Here is a 23,683-nt window from a genome sequence, read left to right as displayed (position 1 = left end):
TGAGAGTTAATACAACATGAACAAGTTGAAAAAATATTCTTCTTTTTAGTAACACACACCTAGTGAAGCCATTTCTGCTCACAACCCCCACTCTCTATCACAGTGAATCATACATGAATACTTTCAAACTCAGTAATGAAACAAGGTGGACCTTCCACCCTCATCACAAAGTGAATGACAGAATGTAAACGCAGTTATTATGGAGAATATAAACACCTGATCGCATATGATAGATTTGTGTAATGATGTTGATATCAAAGGGAGAAATCTGACACTACACTATAAATCAAAAAGTATGCTGTAGGTAACTATGGTGGGACTATAGCCTGTATATCAAGACAGACGTAGCAAGGTGTGATGTCACCTGTTGGTTTCAATGAAGCCAGTTTGAAGCCCAGAGTTGCAGCTTATCATTGACACCATCTTTTCCATTTGGAGCCAAGACCTTCCAAATAAGGAGTGCTGGGTGTCGCCTTTCACACTCTGGAAACACAGTTACAGCTAATACTAGCTTACTGGGAACACCAAGTGATGCGAACTTGGGCTAATGTTAGCTACTTTAGCTAAATTGTGCTAACAGGACAGGTATCATAATCAAGTCACATTAAACTTAGTGAAACATTACGACAATAGTCTGACTCAGCACAAGTCCCAGAGCCGAGGAGAGCAGCAGGTGAACCAACTGCCAATCACGGCTTTCAATCTACACACATGTGACAGCCATCAAAGCTACTATAAGTCTTCAAATCTTATTAACGGAGCAATTATTCCCAAAATGACCACCAGCACACTTATTAGAGGGCCTGAAAGTAGAGACCATAATAAGTTGTTGAAAAAAATGATTGACTTAGTTTTCTACAAAGAAGTTGAGGCTTTTTGAATGGGAGTCAGTTGGAACATCTAGCAGCCGTCAGTGGCTCTGCAGGTACTTCAGCATTGGTTTCAGCTTCAAGCCTTGGTAGTTGTTGCTTTGGCGGGACTCTTGTTAATCTCTTGCCGTTGACCATGAATCCAATTACAAATCCACCTTCAGTTGCTAGCTGCTGAGGCTACACATAGTGGCAGTGACAGTGAGCATGTTCAAAAAGTTAACATGGTTGATGTTATGGTAATGTTTATAATGGTTGCTGCCTTAGTTTTCTGCTATTTAGCACTGAACACAAGGTACAGCTAAGGCTGATGGGAATGTCATTAGTTTTGCTAGATATGTGGTTATAAACTAAAGTATTAGACAGATTAAAATTGATCTTACGATGATGATGGCACTATGAAAAGTCAAAGGATCACCAAAGTTATTACAGTTCATCCTGAGGATATCATGAATGTGAAACCAAATTTCCAGAGCAATCCATCCAATAGTTGTTGAGACATTTCACTCAAAATCACAGATGTGAACCTCACAGTAGCACTAGAGGAAAATTTAAACTGTTAAGGTGTTTTTCAGAAGCAGTTGTTTTTGCACCTTGATTTTGCATTTGAAATAAAAATATGAGACCAAAAATAATTTTCTCCACCTCAGAGGGTGAAGTCTCCATGAACAGTGGAGACAGAGCAGACACATCAGCGACACTGTCAGAGCTAGTCAGGAGATAGCTGAGATAAAGGCCACTGAGTGCAAATCTACATTTATATAAAAAGCCTCTTCTATAAATGATTCACTGTAGCATACTTTCAACACACAAGCACAGAATCATTACTATTTCATGGCTCATGCGAGCAACTCATATACCATTCACAAGATATTTTACTATCTGTGTTTCTGTGCATTTATCTGTACATACAGCTGACTAAATATTAGACCAGGCGTCATCAGTTTTTAGCTCAAACACCTAAAACAACATATGTCTTAGTTTTCCTGATAGGTTTTTATGTTTATACCATTGTAATATGGAATATAATAACATTACTATGTGGTATTCAGTTGGGCAAGAAGGTTTAGAGAGTGTAGCCATGCAACATCAGGCATGCAAACCATCACAGGAAAAAATCCAATGTTGGTTTTTGTTTTTTTCACTGAAAAGTGAAAATATCTTTATCTTTATCTTTATAAAAATCTTTTATAAGATTGGCCCATTGGTTGACTGCATTTTGCTTTTATTTCCCAAAACAATTACTAAAACAAATCAAACAGTGGATAAACAAAAATAATAAAAAATAGTATTGAATTAGTATGATTTATTTCACCACTAATAACTAAAACTGCATATAGAATTTGTGATGGTATTCTTCAATTTAAACCTTTTTATTCTATTTTCACATTCACCAAATTGCACATCAGAAATGAATAATAAAAAAAACAATGTAAAGTGTCTCACTGAATATTCCAGCTGTTCCTTATTTTTTAACCAAGACTTTCTACATGAACAGGTACTTCAGTAGTCACTGAATGAGCGCAGTAGCCAGAGGCAGCATCTCACAGGCAGCTGAGGAGCTTAAGCTCAGCAAATTGTGTCGCCGCAACTCACATATCTGACTATCTGTCACAAGTCAATCACTGTCAGTAAATGGTTAAAGTCAGAGAGACTGCTGCAGACAGTGCAGCAGTCTATTCAGTTGGTTCCTCCCTAATAATTATCATACAGTCCCTTCTGGCGATAAGATACTGAGGCCAATTATTATTATTATGTATGTATTTATTGGGACCATGTACAGTGTTAAACATAAATGTTACTATTTGATGTACTGTACCAGAGTTAGCACAATTAAAACATACAGTGGATGAACTGTCACTCTCAGCCATCACATCATTTTGTTCTTGTCATGTGCATTAGCTAATTGGGGGACACGCACCGGCTGCTTTAATGTAATAATCTTGGGTCTCGCAGCAGGTGGAATGCTCGTATGGCTCCATTAGTGAGCTGTAAAGAGCTAGCTACAGCTCGCTGCTAATTAGCTCAACAGGAGTCCATCCCATTGATTTGTACAGTGAGCTTCCTCCACTCTGTGCTCGGGCTCAATGCCAGCTCAGGTGTGCAACACAAAGGAGCTACAGCAATTATAGAGTATGAGGCAGATTTATCTTTGCCTTTTTTTTTAATAATAAATCATACCAACATAGACATTGTCCCATCCTCATTATTCCTCATTTTTGTTTTTTTTAGGTGAATTTGAGATGTACATACTTTTTACATGCATTTTCATCATTTTGTGAAACTGAGAATATACAAATATTTGCCCGCACAGTTAAGCCTTGAGTTTGAGCTTCTTCTCCACTTTACTTCAGATCACCACACATCCACACAGAGACAGAGACAGAGACTCTGTCCTACTGAGACCAAGTTTCTTATTCTCTTTCTATGCTTATGAGGACCAACTTTTCCCACAAGAAGGGAAATTCTGATCGATGGCGGTCTATCTGAATGGGTCAGTGTGCTTCAGCTGACCCTTGGCTGAGAGCTTGGTGCTTACCACAGACTATAACCAGCAGCAGTACAGTATCCATAGCAGGCACAGCCAAATGCCTTATTTCCACTGGGAATAGGGGAGACATGTCCAGCTCACTCTTAAAAATCCTATTTTATTCCCCCTCACTTTTACAGGTTCACTTTTCATTTACTAAAGTACCACACCATGATGTCACTGTCCAGCTGCCAAAATCCAGATGGGAGAATCTCTTGAGTGGATCAAAATGTTAATATGCTCATCTGAGTCTCCTTCAGTTTTTAAGTCTGCTCACAGCAATTAAACTTAAGAGCATTTTGGTAAAACACAGTGATTTTTGACACTTTTTACCCCGGGGTTTACCCTTAAGGTAACATGGATGCTGCTCTGTTTGGGCTGTAAGCTGCCTGTGAGAAAACCTGCAGACACTACTCAGGGTTGAAAAAGTCCTGCATCTAATGCATTTTCAAATAAAAAAAAAAAGTTTTTACTTACAGATAATTCTCCTTAAAGGATGCTAGAAATAAGTATCATAAAGTATCAGGTCTTTATCAAGGAAATTTAGGTGATTCTAGGGTGAGTGTGTTATAATGCAGCAATTTGTGTGGCGTTATTTATATATTACCATCATTATGGAAAGCATCATAACCACTGTAATCATAATTTGTCATTTGCTAGATCATTTATACAAATGAAGAAAATAGCATTGTGGGTTGAAGAAGCTCTCACTTCATTGCTTCATTCTGGAAACAAGCCTTTGCACTTGCTTGCAGGAATCCTCAGAGCTGTGAGTTAAGTGGGGTTAAAGGTTTAGTCAGTAAAGGTCCTGTCTGATATAAATCACAGCTGTTTTTCTAGAGTAATTGCTTAAATGTCCTGTTTTGCTGATGTTTGGCCACAGTGATAGCTCATGGCTAAAGGGTTCTTCACAGGTCTTTCAAAAGGCAGCGTGTGGTTGGGAGGGTTGGGAGTTGGTGGAGGAGGAGGAAGGTTGTAGGAGGAAGTGGGAGGAGATGCATTTGCGGGTGTGGTAAGCAGAGCGCTGATGAAAAATATAGCGAATGCATCAGTGGAGGCTAAAAACAGAACAGGAGCGAGTGACCCACGGGGACGCTCTGTTACTCCTCTGTGACGTCATACAGCCAATGGGACGCCTCCCTTCCTGGCTTGTTGTCACCGGACACTGACTCCCAGTCAGCGCTTTACCTCCTTCACCAGGGTTTAGGATGTAGTGGGTTTATGGATGCTCGTTTGTCCATAGTGGGGGAAAAACATGATGGCAATGAAAATAACACATTAGAAGCCTGGATTAAGCCTGATTAAAATATTGTTGAGCCCATATCACAGAGGGTTGATTCAACATCATGGTCATTTTTGAGGCTGTAATTTGTAGTGGGACTGTATTTGATAGTACAGGTTGTACCGTGTATTTTCTCCACTTCCTGTAGTGTGTCAGCTTCAAACAAACTCTGATCTCTGGTCTCTACTGCTGTGCTCTCTGTTAGTTATGAATGTGAAGCAGCCACATGCTCAGAAGCACTTAAGAGCAGACTGGATGTCTGAAAGATGCATGTCTGCAAATATGTCCGCATGAGCACACACACACACACACACACACACACACACACACATATACAGAGCGGATGAGACATGGTGAATTATTCAGTAAGTATGAGGTCATAATGATTTAATGGGGATTCCTGAACACCGACCTCCAGTTTTCATTGTTTCCTGTATGTGGAATTAGGTTTTTAGGTTTTTTAGTTTTTTTTTAAGTTAAGGATAAGTCCATTTTACTACAACTTGGGTCTTATTTTTGTGGTTTTGGTCATCACTTGTAATAATAACATTGATCAGACAGGTTGGAAACAGGTTAGAAAAATTTATTTGGGAGATAAAAGTAAAACTATTACCTAAATTGTCTGCGGTAAACATCCGTCATAGTTTACAGAGCCACTTCCTGCTTCAGCTTTGACCTACTGTATCATCTGTATATGTATCATCATCTGTACTAAATCATTTGCAAAGCCGATTTTAGTAAATCCACCATTGTTTACATACATGGTATGCATACGTCCTTGTGTGCATGCACGAGACAAACAAAATAGGGACCCACTCATCTAGCGGTCAGAAACTCCAGAGGGTACTTTTAACATTTGTCAGTGAACTTTGGCTAAAGTTAGGCCTCCATGTGTTTTCACACACTTACGTATTAGTGATGAATGCCCAGTTGGATATCACTATCTAACGTCATATAGTGCTATAAACAAGTTGGAAACTTTTAACTCTGATATGATGAGACATAGACTGTTATTGTTCTTCTCATCTCACCCTTGGAAGGAACGCGAATAAGGTTATTACCTAAAATGTTAAACTACAAACTGAGGTAACTGGTTGCTGGAGACAGTGTCTTATTTCTTATATAAACAAACTGGATTATATGCGTGTTATACTTTTCTTGTTCATTTCTTTCTTCCATGTTGCTTTGGATGAAAAGCTTGAATAACAAGAAGGAGGAGTGGTGTGGTGAACAATAGAGGGATGAAAAGATGGGATGATAGTAAAACAAAGGCCCTATGCCAAGGGAGTGGTATGAAGCACTATCAAATGTGATTATCCCTCCTCCCCTTCCTCTATCCCCTCCCCTTCTCCTTCCTCTTCTTCCTCTCCTACCTCCATCACTCTCTCTCCTCTCCTCTCCTCTCCTCTCCTCTCCTCTCCTCTCCTCTCCTCCTTCCCAAAAGGATTACACAATCTTTACTGGATATGAGACAGATGCAGCCATTACCCACCCAGCAGACCAATACACACTATCACATTCCCCCTCTCTCTCTCTCTCTCTCTCTCTCTCTCTCTCTCTCTCACACACACACACACACACAGACATGCACACACTCTCACCTCAGCTGCGATGACATGAGAACAAAGAGGTGCAGAGTGAACTGAAGGGACATTTGCTTGTACATCATTTCGTCTTCACCGCAACATGACATGTATCACTGAGTCTGATATGTCCAGTGTGTTTAGTATAAACTGAAGTACGTATTGAATGTCTGATTTATGGAAATGGTCATGCAGCATGTTGATATTTTTCATGCCACAGAATCTGCACTATACAGCACATTTAGTACAGATGCTTCAAGGATTCATCTGTATGCAGCTAGGATTTGTGACATTACCATATCAACTCATAGTTCTCTGTTCTGCATTAAAGCCACTTGCAGATGTTGAATCTGTGCTGCTGCGTTCATGTATCTGTTACACTGCAAAAAAAGGAAATTCAGGAAAGTTATAATTTCTTATTTTAGGATGATTAAAACTTATTTTTTCTTATCAAAGATAAATAATCTTTTCAAGCACCATATGCATGAGGTTATTAGACTTGTTTCAAGTTAACTGGACTTAATTTATCTTAGGACGGTATTAAATCTGTTTTTCAGTTAGAGCTGAAAAGAAACAAGCCTGAGAAGTGGATTGCACAGTTGTCACACGATATACCACATCTCTGTTAAAAGAAAAAACAATTGTGTTGCTTATTTCAATAATCATCTTTAGAAAGAATCTAAAGTGTTTGAAAATATCACTTCCTAAACTGAGCCGAATGAAAAGGCAGGCCCTGGTAGCCTAATGCTCATAAGATGCATGCTACAACTCATAAACTCATAACCTGAGGTGACTTTAAAGACAAATAGTCTAGTTACAACCATCTTTAAAGGACCAGTGTGCAAGATTTAGTAGCATGTAACGGAATGGATGTGGAAGAAATGGAATATAATATTCATAAGTATATTTAATTAGCATATAATCACCTGAAAATAAGAGTTGTTGTGTTTTCGTTAGAATGAGCCTTTATATCTACACTAGTGCAGTGCCCGTTCAAAACATACCTGTGTGGAACAGGCAGATCTCACCAGTGAGACTAAACTGAAGTTGAACCGTAGAAGCAGTTTATGGCCTTCCATTGGTTGATTCTGCTGCCAATCAAATGTGTCTATGCTCCTATTGGCTAGTTTTACTCCCTCCGCCTCTGTTTCTTTCTCTTGTGTGCACTGGTTCTTCTCTCTCGGGCAGTTTAATTGAGACTTTGTCCCGCTCAGCAAGTCAGAGCCCAGAAGCCCTGCCCCGCTGTGATGTGATGGTGTTTATATCAAACAGCCCCCGCTACACTCAGACACAGAGCTGGGCTTGCTGTGCTTGTTTATTCAAGGCTTATTAATATTAAACATGTTGTGCGTCCAAATAACACCAAAAGAGCATCTGTCTCCATAGTAAATCACCTGTTGAGTGTTTCATGGTTGTTTATTTGTGCTTTAGAACGTAACTGCTGTGAAACAATCAGAAAATTAGGTTGTATATCTGTCATTCAGGAGCTTTCTCTCTCTCAGGGAAAGCTTTTCAGCCTGTCTCTCTATCACTCAGCTCAACGTGTACACCCTCTCTCTCTTTTTCTCTTGTATTTTTAAAAATGAGTCAGGAAACCCACAACAAAGCCTCACTTTAAATGTTATTAAATGAAGAGACATCCTCCCTCCTCTCTCTCATGGCAGGGTTGTACAGCTCTGATGGTAACATGCAGCCGCAGAGCTCAGAAGCCCCGCCCTGCAGCTGTAGAGCGGAGCGACTGATGGCTTGTTTATTCAGAGTTTAAATTTATTAATATTTATCTTGTTGCGTGTCCAAATTGCACCAAATTCGACATGGCACCCCCTTTTTCCCCCAGCAAAGCACTCGCCAAATGTGAAGTCGATCCGATGAGCGGTTCAAGAGATATGTGAAGGACACACAGACATATAGACATACAGACATACAGACAAACATTTCTTGCTTTAGTAGATAGATAGGGAGCAGGTCCTCTTCCACAGAGCCTACCATGTTGTACCACCATGTTTCTACAGTAGCCCAGAACAGACAAACCAAACACTGACTCTAGAGACGGATTTTTTCTCACAAGTTTCGTGGCCACCGTAGGTTCTCCTACACACTTGGAAGGGGAGGGGGAGGGTAGGGGTATTCAGTTGGTTGCAATCTGCAACCTCACTGCTAGATGCCACTAAATCCTACACACTGGTCCTTTAACTTGAATTTCTGACAGTTCATTGTCTATATGAAGCACTAGTTTTAAGGTTTGATTGTGTTTGATAGTGGCTAGATTTTTATGCTAGTTTCAAGAACCCCATTGACAGATTTTCTTGCTTGAAATGATCAGCCATGCTAGCATGCATGTAGCTCTGTGAAGCTGTACTTGAGCTAAATGCTCACATTGATAATGCTAGCATGTTGATGTTTAGCAGATAGAATGTTTACCATGCTCATTGTGTTGGTTCAGCTTGTTAGCATGCAAACTTTTCTAATTCACACTAAACAAAAAGTACAGCTGAGGATGATGGGAATGTCATTAGTATTGCGGATAATTAGTCATAAATGAAAATGTTAGACAAAATTTAATTTTGACCAGATGATGGTGTTAGACAAAAAGTCATGAGATCAAAATTATTACAATTCATTCTCTAGGGACCATGAACATGTGAACCAAATTTCACAGCAATCCATCCAATAGTTGTTGAGATATTTAATTAGATCTAAAAAGTCACCCTCATGGTGGAGCTAGAGGAAAAACAGTGGATCACCAAAGTGGTTACAATGTATCCTCTAGGGATCTTGAAAATCTGTTGTAAATATCATGACCATCGATAAGGCTGTTGAGATTTTCACTCTGAACCACAAATGTCACCCTCAGAGTGGTGCTAGAGGAAAAGTCAGGGTGTCAACAAAGACACTAGGATTCATCCTCTGGGGAATATCCATGACAATTTCAAGGAAATCCATCTGATAATTCTAATATTTCAGTCTGGACCAAAGTAGTGGACCAACTGACTGACTGACTGACAGATATCCCTAGAAGCATGCAGCTAGCATGGCTAAAACAGCAACATTTTCAGAAATAGACCTTTTTCACAGCAGACACTTTGACTTGTCAAAGGAAACACACAAGCATTGCTTAATAACTTTAACAATGCCTCCATTCTTCTGACAGTGTGACAGTGAGTCAGCATGCATAATACCAGGACCCTGAAACTGAAGCAGTTAAATGGAATTCAGCCCCTATTCATTCGATTATTTACACCTGTGCTTCTCCTACTGTCGTGTCAAACTGTGAAAAAGTTTTACAATGTCTGTGTTACTCTGGATAATCCACAGATCTTGCTGTGAAAAATATAATGGAACATACAGTATTGATAGTTATTTCAGATAAGATTACCTAACCTGGACGTTTTTGACATTCTGTGCCAGAGGTAGACATTATGGATATCTCAGTTAGTTATTGATAGTTTTAACATGTGTGAGTTAAACCTATAGCCTGATGATGATTACTATTGTAAGCACACACTGTCTGGTAGTGTTTGCAGTTGGTTTTTCCAGCAGTATTGTGGTTTATTTTGGACAACCAAAATAAGCATTTAGCATGATGAAGAGACCGAACATCTAAATAAAAACAATGTCACAGTATGAAGATTTTCCTACATTATTTCCTCTCCTTCGCTCTTCTCCCTCTCTGCTGCTGTCTTTGTTTGTCTCTGTCTCTTGGTCTCAGATTAAAGAGGACACTGGCCTCCCACGCCTGCAGGGTTTATATTGATCCATGTGTCTTTGAGCTGTCCACACAGATAACTAGTGTGGAAAAAAGAGAGAATAGGAAGATAAATGTCCTCTCCTACAAATGAAGGCCATAATTCTTATTATTTCCTTTAGGGGCTGACTTAGAAATCACATCACACCAGCTTTAGTTTCATCATTTTTAAATAGTTACCGCTATGCAGGATATGGCAAAGTATTTTCAGCTCCCTATTTTTATTCCACAACACTCAAATGATCAAGAAATTAATTTGTCAAAAGGAGAAATCCACCCTAAAACTGAATAGATGTTTTGGTATTTCAATCCTAACACACAGAAAGTGTGTTAGTATTATACACAATCAGCTCAAGAGAGCAGATAAACTTGGCAAAGTTGTGAATTATGCACATAGTATTTGGTTCTGCAAGAATTAATCCTAAATCAATGGTTTGGCTGTGAAGGCTTTCTGACTGAGTGCATGGTGTAAACTATGATGTCATCGAGAGACGCTCTGGAGCTGCTCCAGATACTGCAAGAGCAAAAATGATTTTCCAAGGTCATGGTTGTACTCTGTAGTTCAGTGCCTTTGGCAGAACCATGGAACAAAGTCTGAAACTTTGTTAAGTATTTTTGGGGAATTTTATGCCTTTATTAGAGGACTGACAGCAGAGAAATGACAGGAAACAAGGGGCAGAAAGCTGAACTTGAACCAAGGATGTTGTGGTTCATGGTTAGCACCTTAAACCATGAGGCTACAAGACCATCTCTTAACTTTGTCACCAGATCAGTCTTGAACATATCATCATTAACTAACTTAGGTATTGAACATATGGTGGTGCATTGAAATATTGTTGTAGAAGGAATGGTAAAAAGTGGCATCTCACCATGGGTAAGCCGCGTGGGTGGCTGTGGCTCAAGAGGTTGAGTGGGTTGAAATTCACTGAGCACATCCAGGCTTTTTAGAGGCCAAAAAGTCAATGTTACACACATATATCTCATAATTCAATAAGCAGAATGTCATCACATTTACTGTGGATATACGATTATTCACTTATCTGCCTAAAAAAATTAAGCCTTTGCTTCTAAATAAAGGTTTTTTTATTCAATCTTCAAACTCTAGTCTCCGGTAAAATTGCATTTGGATTATATTTTTGTTTTCCTTTAACTTCAGGTTACCAGAGTAGAGCTTTTAGAACAAACACTTTAAGAAAAATGCTGGCAGGAATCTTGTTTAAAGCAAGTTCCTGTGTGCACACTGTGAAGGGTCTTCAGAGGACAGGAAGAGGTTGGAAAGGTCAGGGAACACCTGCTGTCTGCATGCTTTTTAAATCAGAATCCCAGCATGGAAGCAAAGGCTTTAAATAATAATGTGTGCATGTGTGTGAATGTGTGTGTTTGACTTGCATCTATTGCAGTACAATTGGCAGTGAACTGACCTTGATTCACAATACTGGCAACTCATGCAGCAGGGGTCCAACACACACACACACACACACACTAGCATCGACACAGCCCTGGCAGCGACATGTGCTGCCTATCAATCTGACCAGACGTCATGGTGGGAGGATCACAGTGAAATGACACAGCAGACACTGAGCTAAAACACCTGCATTTGTCTGCACATCAGTGCCAAGGTTAAAGCTTTTACTGATGTCCAAATTAAATCTACAGTGGTCAGAAAGTCTGGAATGACTGCAACAACAATCATATTGTCATTCATACGCTTAGTGATCTGTGGCTTCTGGTGTTATTATGGCAACATTATCATAGGGCTTTAAGATGGCTTGAAAAGGAAAAAAGTGTTTTGTTTGCTATCATCATACAATATGATACATTTGCTAATGTCTATAACATTCTTATGTAGATTAATATGTAATTTCCCTTGTTTTTTTTGCATTTGGGGGTGAATATAAAGTTCTATTGATTAAATCATGATTAGAGATGTTTGGGTGACTCAGCTAATCTCTCCCTTTACATAGACCCTCTGTGTCTGTGCTCCAACATATTTAAAACACTACAGCAATATAAGACAATGTGTACAGAACATTTTAAACCAACAAGTCCTCGAAATTAAACAACAAAATATGTTGTTTTTCCCTGCACTTCAGAGCGATTTCTAACCTGGTGCCCTATCAGCAGTAATCAGCAGGACATCATTTGTCTGTGCTTTCCAAAACTGTTATACATCACTGTTAAAAAATAATGTTTTATTATGTGACAATGCTGTGGTTAGGTTTAGGGAAAGATCATGGTTTGGGTTAAAATGATCACTTTGTTAGGGTAAGAGAAACGTGTGGGGTGGGTTAAAGTTAGACCACCTTCATTGTCATGGCAACAACAATGTAGTTACAACTTTTAAAACACTGTCCCAAGTCACAGTTGAGAATGTGACACTCGTGGATGGAAACAGGAAATGAACAGTGGTCCATGTGGCAGAATCCACTGTTGGGTTATACCATCCACCCAATCCACCACCCAAGAAATGAGGAAATTTGTCAACCTATATAGATGTCATCTGAACTGTGCCACTGCTCGGGGTCATATTGACTATGGCCGCTAGATGGCATCTGTCACTCAAACGTAACTATATGTCGTTTTTGGACCACTTGCATTACGACCTACTGTATCATTTTTCTGAAGACAGTCTCTATTGAACAGTTCATTTGGAGACACTAACACCAGAGACTGACCATTTATAGCAAACAGAGACTGCAGCAGCAATGATGTTGGCATGAAGATATCAAAAGAATAACAGTGAGAAGTGTTAGGTTATGATGGCCATGCTGTGCATCTGCAGGAATATGACTGGATGATTGGATGTTCCTTGGTAGGGGGTAGCCAAGCAACTGATGCATGAACCAATGATTGTGAAGCATGAATGAAACAGCTGATGCTAATCAGATAATACAAGCTCAATTTCAGTGCTCTGTCTGATCTAACACCAATGCCAGACAGGACATTGATACTGGATGACTCTACAAACCCCAGATTACCTTCAATGACAACAACTCAGTTGGTTCTGAGCGTGCTCAGTGATGCTCTCCATAGATTGAGGCTGTTTCATAAAGAATTACAGAAGCTATGTTGGTCAGAAATGTGTTCTGTTGCACCTGTAACCACACCCAACAGTGATGTTACAGGGTCCTGGCGTACACTTGTCCATTGCACACTTGTACACTTGTACTTTACTTCACAAGCAACAGATTAGATCAGCTGTAGCTAATTAATGTTGATTTGTAACAGCTAAAATAAAAAAGTTAGTGTGTTCTCTGGTTAATGTGTTCTCTGCAGCTGGTTTCTATGTTCAGACAAAGATTGTTTGTGAGTGGCTTGGAAAGGGACAAGTAACGTGATGTTTGTGTGTCAGGGCTTTGCGTGCCACTTGAGTCTGTCTGCAGGCTGATAAGACCATGGACCTTAAAGAGTAACACTGTGAACAACGAAAGAAAGACAGAAATGGTGAGAGAGCAAGAATGTGAATAAGATAATTGGGAGGATGAGGCTAGAGATGTCTAGGCTGCCTTTGTCTGTGCTGGCTCGAATTACACAGATTCAATTATAATCAGGGACTGCATGATGCGCCAGTCTATATTTAGCTTTAGTGTCACTGTGGGTCAAATATATGAGCAAACTAACCTCATGTGCACCAAACAGTGTCCGGCATTAAACTCATCAGATCTTTCAAATTTCTACTAAAACATGATTGATCTAACAGATGATAAACTTGCTGGATAAATGATACCCGGATGTCAAAGCAGGACACTGTGGAGTTGACTAAGTAGTTAAGCACTTTTCCCTTTTCCCACATGGTGAATATCTGGTTTTAAAACCCAAACTCTTTCCCAGTCCCTGCATGATAAACTCACTCTGATGTCTTAGCTGTTCCTGCAGCGTCACTCAGCCAGGAACGGTTTTATGGGAAAATCTTCAGTCCAGCTGCATTAGTATGCTGACAGAGCAGCTGACTGAAGACGCAGGGGAGACTTGGATATGGGTACAATAGATTGAGCAAATGAGGGAGGTGAAACAGAGAGAGACAAAGGTTTGAGAGATGAAAAAATGAAGTGTGTTTTTGTCATTTTCCTCCTGTGAGGCCAGTGTGCTCTGTCACAGTGGGCTAGTAGGACACCGTTCTGCCTCTCTGACTCTGGTTCTCTGTCCCTGTCTTCTCCCTCGCTGTCTGATTTGCCCTCGTCCTTGTCTCTTTCAGTCCCAGACAGGATGAAGTCAGAGTTGGCAGTAAGGCACTGTATCAGCTAACTAGGACACTGGTCTCAGAGCGACATTAGAGGCAAACAGCAGATTAAAATATCACCGCTGGCCAGTTAAAAGCTCCTACAAATCACTTCTAACTTTTTATCAGCTGAGATAAATGTGCTTATTTCACTCCTGACCTGCATGCAGGGCCAGATTCAATTTCTTGGGGCAAAAATAAGATTCATGCCTCTTTTGACAATTGCTTACTTTTCTCGGCTAGGAATGCAGCCCTGACTTGCCATCACAGCTGTGTGTTGAACCCAATACTTGAGTGCCCAAAGACAAAATTCCTCTAATGACTACTACATACTGGGTGCAAAAAACCCTACTCAAGAAATACAGCACAAACCCAACTGAGATAAGATAAAACTTTATTGTTCCCCAGGTGGGTAAATTCACAAATAAGTAGAATCCAACATGCATTTGTTGTTGAATTCTATCATATGTTAGAAAGTGGTGATCACAGTGAGCAGAAAGTTTGCAGTGGAAATGTCTTTGTCAGATGTGTGTTACTGAAAAGCAGCAGATTACTGAGTCTTTCTTCTACTTGCTTTATGTTGTCTTCACTTCAAAACTTGTAGAAGTCAACCCAGAAGTCCTCCAAATTAAACGACCAAATACATAATTTGACCATGTGACTCTTGAACAATACATAGGAGCGTTTTCTAATCTGGTGCTCCTACCGGCAGTAATCAGCAGGACAACATCATTTGTCTGTTCTTTCCAAAACAGTTACAAATCAATGCTAAAATATAACGTTTTATGATGTGACAATGCTATGGCTAAATGTATACTATACAGAATTTCCCTAAAAAACAATATGTAGACTTATACAAAAGTAATCCCTCTCAATCATCACTTATGGGTGTGTAGCCTCCAGCCAATAACAGCGTGCAGGATGTGAGTGTAGCAACCAGGTTATATCGTTGTCTCTGTCTCTCTCCTCTGCTCCGCTCTGCTCTCTGTCTCTGTGTCATGGATGTATAAAGAGCTGCAGGTCTGTGTGTCTGCTTGACCGAGGGTGGGGCTGAGCTACACACACGCAGAGCAGAGAGGCCACAGCGGACAGGATGAAGAAGCTCTGCATTCACACAAAATCCAGCAATGCGGCACCTTCCTGCAGGGTTGTGCGGAGGTGTGGGTGTGTTTATTTGTCCTTTAGAACATAACCGCTGTGAAACATTCAGAAAAATAATGTTTTATTTATCTGATTCCTGGCTTTGTTCTCACCAGCGCTGTTCGCTCTCTTCATTCACTCTCTCTCTCTCTTTCTTGGGTTATTGTTGGGTTATTATAACATCCACCCAACCCACCAACTCGGAATGAGGAAATTTGTCATATGTATACGCCATCTCAACCGTGCCACTGCTCCAGGTCATAATTACTATGGCTGCCACATGGCATCTGTCACTCAAATGTCATTTTTTTGGCCACTGAAATTACAACCTATTGTGTTGTTTGTCTTGGGAGGACAGTCTCGAGAAAACACAAGTAGCCAAGGCTGACCAATCACAGTTCTTGTTGTCTTGTCTCGTGACCCTGCTGTTTAGTTTTTTAGGAGGTGCTGTGGTTTAGCTATGGCACCTATAGGCTCTGAATCTTTGCTGTAATCCCTTGGTGCTCCCAGACAGCAAGCAGTTGCTGCTTCCCACTTGGCAGCCTTGTCCCGCGACTCCCAGCTCCCTCCAATTCTACCAGTCTATAGGCAACACAACAAGCTGCTGCTACCCACCATGTATAACCTCATCACACAGCTAAATAGAGCAGGTTGTGACTTAGAATAGTGTAAATTGTTAGCAGTATAACTGGATACATTTAGTATTGCAAACTAGCTAGCCAACGCTGCTTCAACACCATTTCTCATTATTGATCCGTCTAGTGAGGAGGTGTATCACTCAGAAAACAATGGTGGTAGCTGTGTCTGACATCATCTTTACAGAAAATGCTAACATCAGAATGCTAACATGCTCACAATGACAATGTTAACAAACTGAAGTTTAGCTTGCCACTTAGCACTTAACATAAAGTAAAGCAAGGATGATGAGAATGTCAAATCAAAGTATTGGAAAAAATGTAATTTTGACATGAGGATAGCGCTATAGAGGAAAATTCATGGGATCACCAATGTCATCAGTATTTATACTCTGTGGAACCCTGGGGACTGTACAAAATGTCATGACAGTGTTTCCAATATTAGCAGAGATATTTGAGTCTGGTGCAAAATGTTGGTGTAGAAATATGGGCACACAAAATGAAATTGACTATAAAGCTGTAGCTGTCTTACCAGAACAAACTGAAACAGAAGACGTAGCAAATACAAGTCATGTCCACAGCAATATTAATGCTGTATGTTTTGAAAGCTCCCTGACATTATGTGACAGTTTCTGCAGCCTCAGAGAATGTCAAGAACAGTCTACTGTTCACTTCAAAGAGCTCTTTATATTCTAAAATAGATCCTGAAGATGCAGACTGGGCACAGTCCACAATCAAAGAGTCTATGTCAGGCTCCTGTGAGAATACATCTCACAGTCTGAGCTCAGGTCCAGTGAGTTATTAAAGCATGCAAATGTTTTCTAAAGTCTGGTTTAGTCTTCTCTGGGTCATTATGGGGATGATGTTTGCATTTTTCAGTTCAGTTGATCTTTACACACAAGACCAGACAGGCTCAAAATTGTTTTTTTAGTTTATCTTGAGCAGTAATTTGTCTGAAGTGTGTTCATCAGAGTTTAGAACAGCTCTGAGTTTCTCTGCTTCCCAATAATATTGCTGACTCACTCCAGGCAATAAAGCACAGCCTCTATTTATCTAAAGAAGGAGGGGGTGACATTTGTGTGGATTCTCAAATAGACAGTGGTTTTTCTTACATGCTCTGTGTGCTGAATCACACTCAGATATTGAGGTGTGGAGTGGTTTGTGGTAAGTGCTGACTCCTTGTGACTCTGATTAGATGTTTACTGTCAGGTTTACTGGCCTTCTCGTTGCCAATGAACGATGACTTGTCCTACTGTCACTGCGAGACAGGAAATCTCAATGTCAAATCTAAATTCAGGCCCTCTAATAAGTGTGCTGGTGGTCATTTTGGAAATTATTGCTCCATTAATAAGATTTGAAGACTTATAATAACTTTGATGTCTGCGGTGTGGGTGTTGATTGACAGCTGTGATTGATAGTTGGTTCACCTACTGCTGTCCCCGGGTCTGGGACTCACACTGAGATTATTGTCACAATATTTCACTAAGTTTAACGTTACTTGATTATGATACCTGCACTGTGGTGTATAAAAAATGCTTAATAATGAGAGGAATGTACTGTACCAGTGCTTTTTTGGGGCACTACGTTCTTATCTGCCATTGCCTGGAGGTGGTGCTAAGGTTTTTTGGGGTGGTCAGTGTATACAAGGAGCTGCTCAAGTGCAGATGTATGTTTACCTGCCTCCTAGTAAAGTAGCCATCGTAGTTTGCTAACATCTCTCTGTCTGCAGCTTTAGCTAAAGTAGCTAATGTTAGACCAAGTGTGCACTCCTCGGTGTTTCCGGTGAGCTAGCGCTAGCTTGGGTCCGAGGTAGCGGGGCATGTTTCCAGAGTGTGAAAGGGAACACCCCACACTCCGTATTTGGAAGTTCCTGGCTCCAAACAGAAAAGATGGAGCCAACCATAACCAGCAACTCTGGGCTTCAAACCAGCTCCAGTGTATGTGTGTGTGCCTGTATCACTGTAGCTGTTGTCTACAGTAGTGTGAGGAAAATGGCCCTCTTTGTGTTCTCCTCTCCATGCCAGCAAGAAATTGACTGAGCAGCCTTCACCCTCACTTACAGCCGTTGCCAGAGCCCATAACGGCCCCCAAGGAAGAAATATTATTTCAGTTAGTTTATTTTTTTTTTAGCGAAATCACAGAGGATACTGTCTAGTACCCGGGTTTTATTTATGAAGCCTCCAGCCAATCTCTGTAGCTGGATTCCTGTGATGTCCTTCTTCTATGTTCCATACTGATGTACGGCAGTTGAATGTGTGTTAGTCATATTTTATCCTGATGGCATGTTGAAGCCTGAGGTTATTGCTGTGCTTATTGAATGGATGTGGTTATGGTGCCATATATTGACATGTGCATATTGTTGCTCTGTGTGTGATGTGTCAAAATAATGACTAGTCTGGAAGAGCCGTGGCCATGAAACAGCTGGTTGCACTGTGCATGCTGTACATTACCAGTGACCCTTCTCCAGCTTTATGAGCTGGGACGTTACTGAGGGAGTTCATTGGTAAAATCAATATCTTGTCCCAGATGTTCCACTCCTGCTTCATTGCCTGTCGTGGTTTAAAATGTCTACAGTTGGATGCCTACAGCGCCTTCAGATGAGATATTTTTCACCATCACAACTTGTGAAATGGAAATTTTCTGTTAGCTGACAAGTGGAGACGTGTGCTGTAATTTTGAGCTGTCATGACAGCTTGAAACAGAACAGAAGAAAAATTGAAAGAACAGCTTCATCCTTATTGCCTGCAGCATTATTGTGCAGTTTTATTGTACTATTTGTAGTAATATTTTAAGCTGCAGCTTCACATTTCAGATGCTTGAACACACCAAATCAACTTTGATTAGCTAAAAGCATCCACATTTATATATATAAAGCCACCATGTGTAGAATTTTCATGTGATCATAGCAGTTTTGTTTGTGGGTAAATCAGACAATGGCAATCGAACTAGTTGATGTGTTGCTCTCAGTTAATCTCAGTGTTCCCAGGTTGGATCAGTGGGAGGAGTGAACCACTGCTACTGTCTGTTTTGATACCCCAACTGAGGGAGTCAAGGGAATGCTCAAATCATGCATATATGGGCTTTAAACTCACATTACAGTTAATTGAAATTTGGGTTAATTGATTTTTGGCCACTTGAGGGCAGCACAACAAGCTGCCCTCACAACATTGACATATTATCACCTTATAAAGTTTAAAAGACTAACATGTTAGCTGCCTGTTTACACATCCAGCAGTCACAGAGCAACATTGTCATTAATTTGGAGTAGTGTTTGTGTTCACCTGATGAATTTCAGTCCGGAATTCACTCTCCTTTTAGAGCTGTTTTGGTTTCCACCAACTCCTTGTTGAAATGTGTGGCTGCCTGCATTATGTTTTTCTTTTAGGTTCACAATTTTTCAAGTCTTTAAACAGCAGTCAGGTGTTCATATGAGCAGTGAAAGAGATTTTCCTCACTGTAATCATTCCTCCTGTTCATACTGACTATTAAAAGATCCTTCAAATGTGCTTTCAATGTAAGTGATGGAGGCCAAAATCCACAGTGTGTCCACACAGTCATTTAAAAGTCTCTGTGAAGCTTCTATGAGGCTTCATCAGTTTGAGTTAGTCATATCAAGTGGATATCTGACACATTTACAGTCTTTTTAGCATCAAATTCCCTCTTTGTGTTTCCTCAGACAGTGTTTCCCTGTTGAGCTGCGGTGGAAGTATAGTAACAAAAAGACTGTAACATTGAAAGATATCTACTTGATTTGACTCATTTGGATTCTGAAGATTCATATCAGCTTCAGATAAATTTTTAAACACATTTTTACACAGAAGGAGGACTGTGGATTTTGTCCCCCATCACTTCCATTGTAAGTGCATTATGAAGGGATCTTCTAATGGTCAGTATGAACAGGAGGAATGATTAAAGCAAGAAAAACAGGTTTCAATGTTTATTTGGGCTCCTGACTGTTGTTTTAAGACATACTTGAAAAATTGTGAACCCGTCCTTTTTTATATTTGTACAGTCATCCCCACAGTATCTCTGTGTTGCAACTTCATTCTAGTTAGTTCTAGTGAAAGTAAAATTAAAGGTAGTTCTAGTATGAGCTGGCACATGAACAGACCAGCATGTTTACACCATCTGACCTACAAACCTGTCAATCTTTTCCCTGCATTTTGGTCAACACAATTACTGTTGCATATGAACATAATTAGTAGGAGACTACATGTTTGGAGTGGAGGCTCATTAATCTTGAGTAAACAGACCTCAACGTGTCTGGCCTGGTGAGCAGAAGGACAGAGAACAGCAATGGCTGTTGAGACTCCCAGCTGACTGTGTTTAATGGTACTTACACTCTGCTCCTGTGGGAAAATATACAGTGTACATTCTGCCTATGCACAGTGATTCCTGCACTCATGCCTAAGCAAAATCACACATTGACTGGACTTTCCTCCAAGCTGTTTCAGCCCTCCATCCAGACTAAAACAGAGTTTTTCTCCCTTAAAAAAATGAGCTTTTCTGCAATGGCCTCAGAGTGTGTAAATCTTAAAATGCTGGCTCGATGTGGCGGTGTGCACGGGGTAAACGGAGCTTTTGAAAAACAATGACATAAGCTACCCAGTGAGGGTTGGGGGCTGTGTCGTAGGAAAGTTAAGAAGGACTTGTTGCCTCAAACCTTCTCAGTGATCACTCATTTTAAATGTCAATATAGCCAAATACACAGCGCTGACGATTCAGGTGGACAGAGGTTTCTACTAAAATGATCTTGACATGCTAGTGAGGAAACAAGTCGTTTTCACATGAAAATGATGTTTTGTTTGGTGCCACATAGCTTGAGTTTGTAGTGACTGACCCTTGAGTGAGACAGTGGGATTGAAGAGGTTAAACATAAATAAAATATCAATATATCTGTCTCATCATCAGCAGACATATCTGGATATTACATGACTGCAAGTGGATTTGTGACACCAAGAAATGATTTGATGATATTTTTCAACTGAGGGGTTCTAACTTTGAAAAATCAGGTAAAATTCCTACTGTTATTTAGCTTCACAAATGGCAAGTTGCTCTCTGTTTCTCCATTATATTTTATGATAACTTGTAGAATAAATGATTTATAAATTGATCAGAAAATGATAACATGACAGAAAACCTTTTAGATGTGTATCATTCAACAAAGGTGAATGTTGGATGTTGCTCTTCACATAGAGACCATTATTCACACAGGCATATGAAACAGTTAAACACAACACATCCTATCCAGATGACTCAGACTCTTTCCTCTCCTGCTCCATCCAGGCGTTTGGCCAGGCCTACTCCACCCAGCGTAAGGTGGCAGAGGATGGGGAGACCAATGAGGAGACTCTGCTGCAGGAGTCTGCTACCAAGGAGGCCTACTACATGGGTCGTCTCATGGAGCTCCAGTCGGAGCTGAAGCACAGCCGGGCAACCACCGCCAACACACAGACTGACAACGAGCACTTGAGCTCCCTGCTACAGGAGCTGCGGGAGGTACAGTACTGCAGTACACTCGACAAGAGTTACTGATACTGCATTTTTGGTCAATATTACATTATTGTCATGCGCTAATAACAGCTGGATGTAGGGAGTATTTGAAAACTCTTCCCTGCTGATACATTCATGAAGATTCTGACCCCTGAAACCTGTAGAGAGTGTTGGGCTATGAAATTACAACATCAAACCCAGAAAACAAACAATAAGAAAACATGGATGTTATGAAATTGACAGTGTGAGTTTAATGGTTTCTTAAATTGAAAAGTTTGCTACTCAGCAGCTGACGCATGAATGAATGAATGAATGAACAATCAACTAAAGTATTACATGACACAAAATTAATAGCAAATAATATAAAAAGTTAAAAATAAGCAAAAAAGCAAAGTAACTTTACTTTGAATTTTAAGTGTGAGTTGATATTAAAAGCATACTCAAAGCAAAGACCGTCTGTAGGGTAGGAAATGTAGAAAGCTGAGCCTCAGCTCTGTTTGCCTGCTCTGTCTCAGCAGAGTAATGAGATGTTGGAGCTGCAGCGCAGCCGGATGCGAGAGGAGATCAGGGAGTACAAGTTTCGAGAGTCACGGCTGCTCCAGGACTACACGGAGCTGGAGGAGGAGAACATCTCTCTGCAGAAACTGGTGTCAACACTCAAACAGAATCAGGTACGGATGCTTCAGATACACATACAGAATGAATCACAAGTTTATACTTGGCCAATAGTGGAATGTGAATCTTTTGATTTAAGTTATAACTACATTATTGCATATTAGATAATAAATAAACTAAATTTCATGTTTTTTCTGTTAAAGAATGTATGTCTACACTGCAAATCACATGTCACATACTGTCATATATATCTCCAAGTACATTTTTCTGCCTTTCAGTAATAAAAATGTTAACAATACATTTAAAGATCTCTTTGGCATGATTTTTAACTGCAAAAAGGGAGCATTAATTATGACTTCAGTTGAACTAAAGGCTATATTTTTTATGAATTGTGATAATGTAACCAAGCTACTCAACAAAATTAAATCAGCAGGTAACAGATGTCCAGAATAACCTTTGGGTATAGACACCATTCACACACATTCACACACAAGCAGAGGACAGATGGGCCTTCTCAGACAGAGAGTGACAAATTACTTTGAGGTTCTCCTGGGATGCCTGGTAAAAGCACCTGAGCTCTGAAATGAGGGACAGAGGAGAGGAGAGGAGAGGAGAGCAGAGGAGAGGGGAGAGAGGAGAGGAGAGGAGAGGAGAGGGGGGAGAAGAGAGGAGAGGAGAGGAGAGGGGGGAGAGGTGAGGTGCGGAGACAAAAGGAGAGGAGAGGAGAGAGAGAGGAAAAAAGGAGAACAAAATGGATTAGAATCAAGGTTGAGCTGAGAAGAAAGGACAGCCAAAAGCCAGAGGCGAGTAGAGAGAAGAGAAAAAGTCAGTTTTTTTGGTTTTGACATTTTAATGTTAACAATACATTTTTTGTGTTTCCCCCAAAATATTGTTTTTGTGTCAAAGTTTAAGTGATACTGTAGTTTAAGTGTACAATTTGAACATTTTTGACTTTGAAAAACTCTTTTTACAGCATACAGCACCAACACCACATAGTATTTTAACCTTTAACCATAGATCAAATTTATACAAATGTTAAAAATAAATTAATTATAGACAGAAAACTAACTTCCTTTTCATGCAGCTGTAGCCAGAGATGAACTTTCTCAATTCATCAATGCCAGAGGCCCAGTAGAATGACTAGCCAATCTCTTGACATCGTCTCATTAATCTACCTGTCCTCCTTCCCTGTATCTTGGCTCAGGTGGAGTATGAAGGCCTGAAGCATGAGATCAAGGTCCTGGAGGAGGAGACAGAGCTCCTTAACAGTCAGTTACAGGACGCGCTGCGATTGAAGGACATCTCTGACGCCCAGCTGGAGGAGGCGCTGGAGTCTCTGAAGAGCGAGCGTGAGCAGAAGAAGCACCTGCGCAGGGAGCTGGTTCACCACCTCAGCATGTGTGACGTGGCTTACACCGGCAGTGCACACCTGATGTTCACCTCCGCCCCGCCCAGCGGCACTGCCACCCCAACAACTCTGCTCTCCCCTAGCACAGAAGAGCCAACGAGGTGCTTTAATATTTCATGAACAGAATCTGGAGACTTACTATTCTAAAGTGGTCTGTCTTATGA

At 40.4% G+C, this 23,683-nt stretch overlaps 1 protein-coding gene across 1 annotated transcript in view; it reads left to right on the top strand.

Moving 5' to 3' along the window:
- The window catches only part of LOC121891157 (protein bicaudal D homolog 1-like), a 55,204-nt gene that overhangs the window by 6,868 nt on the left and 24,653 nt on the right, over nucleotides 1-23,683 (top strand). The window contains exons 2-4 of the mRNA XM_042403929.1: nucleotides 21,290-21,502; nucleotides 22,012-22,167; nucleotides 23,316-23,620. Of these exons, the coding sequence (XP_042259863.1) occupies nucleotides 21,290-21,502; nucleotides 22,012-22,167; nucleotides 23,316-23,620 (674 nt within the window). The remainder of the gene's footprint in view (nucleotides 1-21,289; nucleotides 21,503-22,011; nucleotides 22,168-23,315; nucleotides 23,621-23,683) is intronic.

The sequence above is a fragment of the Thunnus maccoyii genome, chromosome 23, assembly GCF_910596095.1.
Source record: "Thunnus maccoyii chromosome 23, fThuMac1.1, whole genome shotgun sequence".
Classification (NCBI taxonomy): Eukaryota; Metazoa; Chordata; class Actinopteri; order Scombriformes; family Scombridae; genus Thunnus; species Thunnus maccoyii.
Note: the sequence above shows the minus strand (reverse complement) of the source record. Positions and strands in the feature narration are given on the sequence as shown.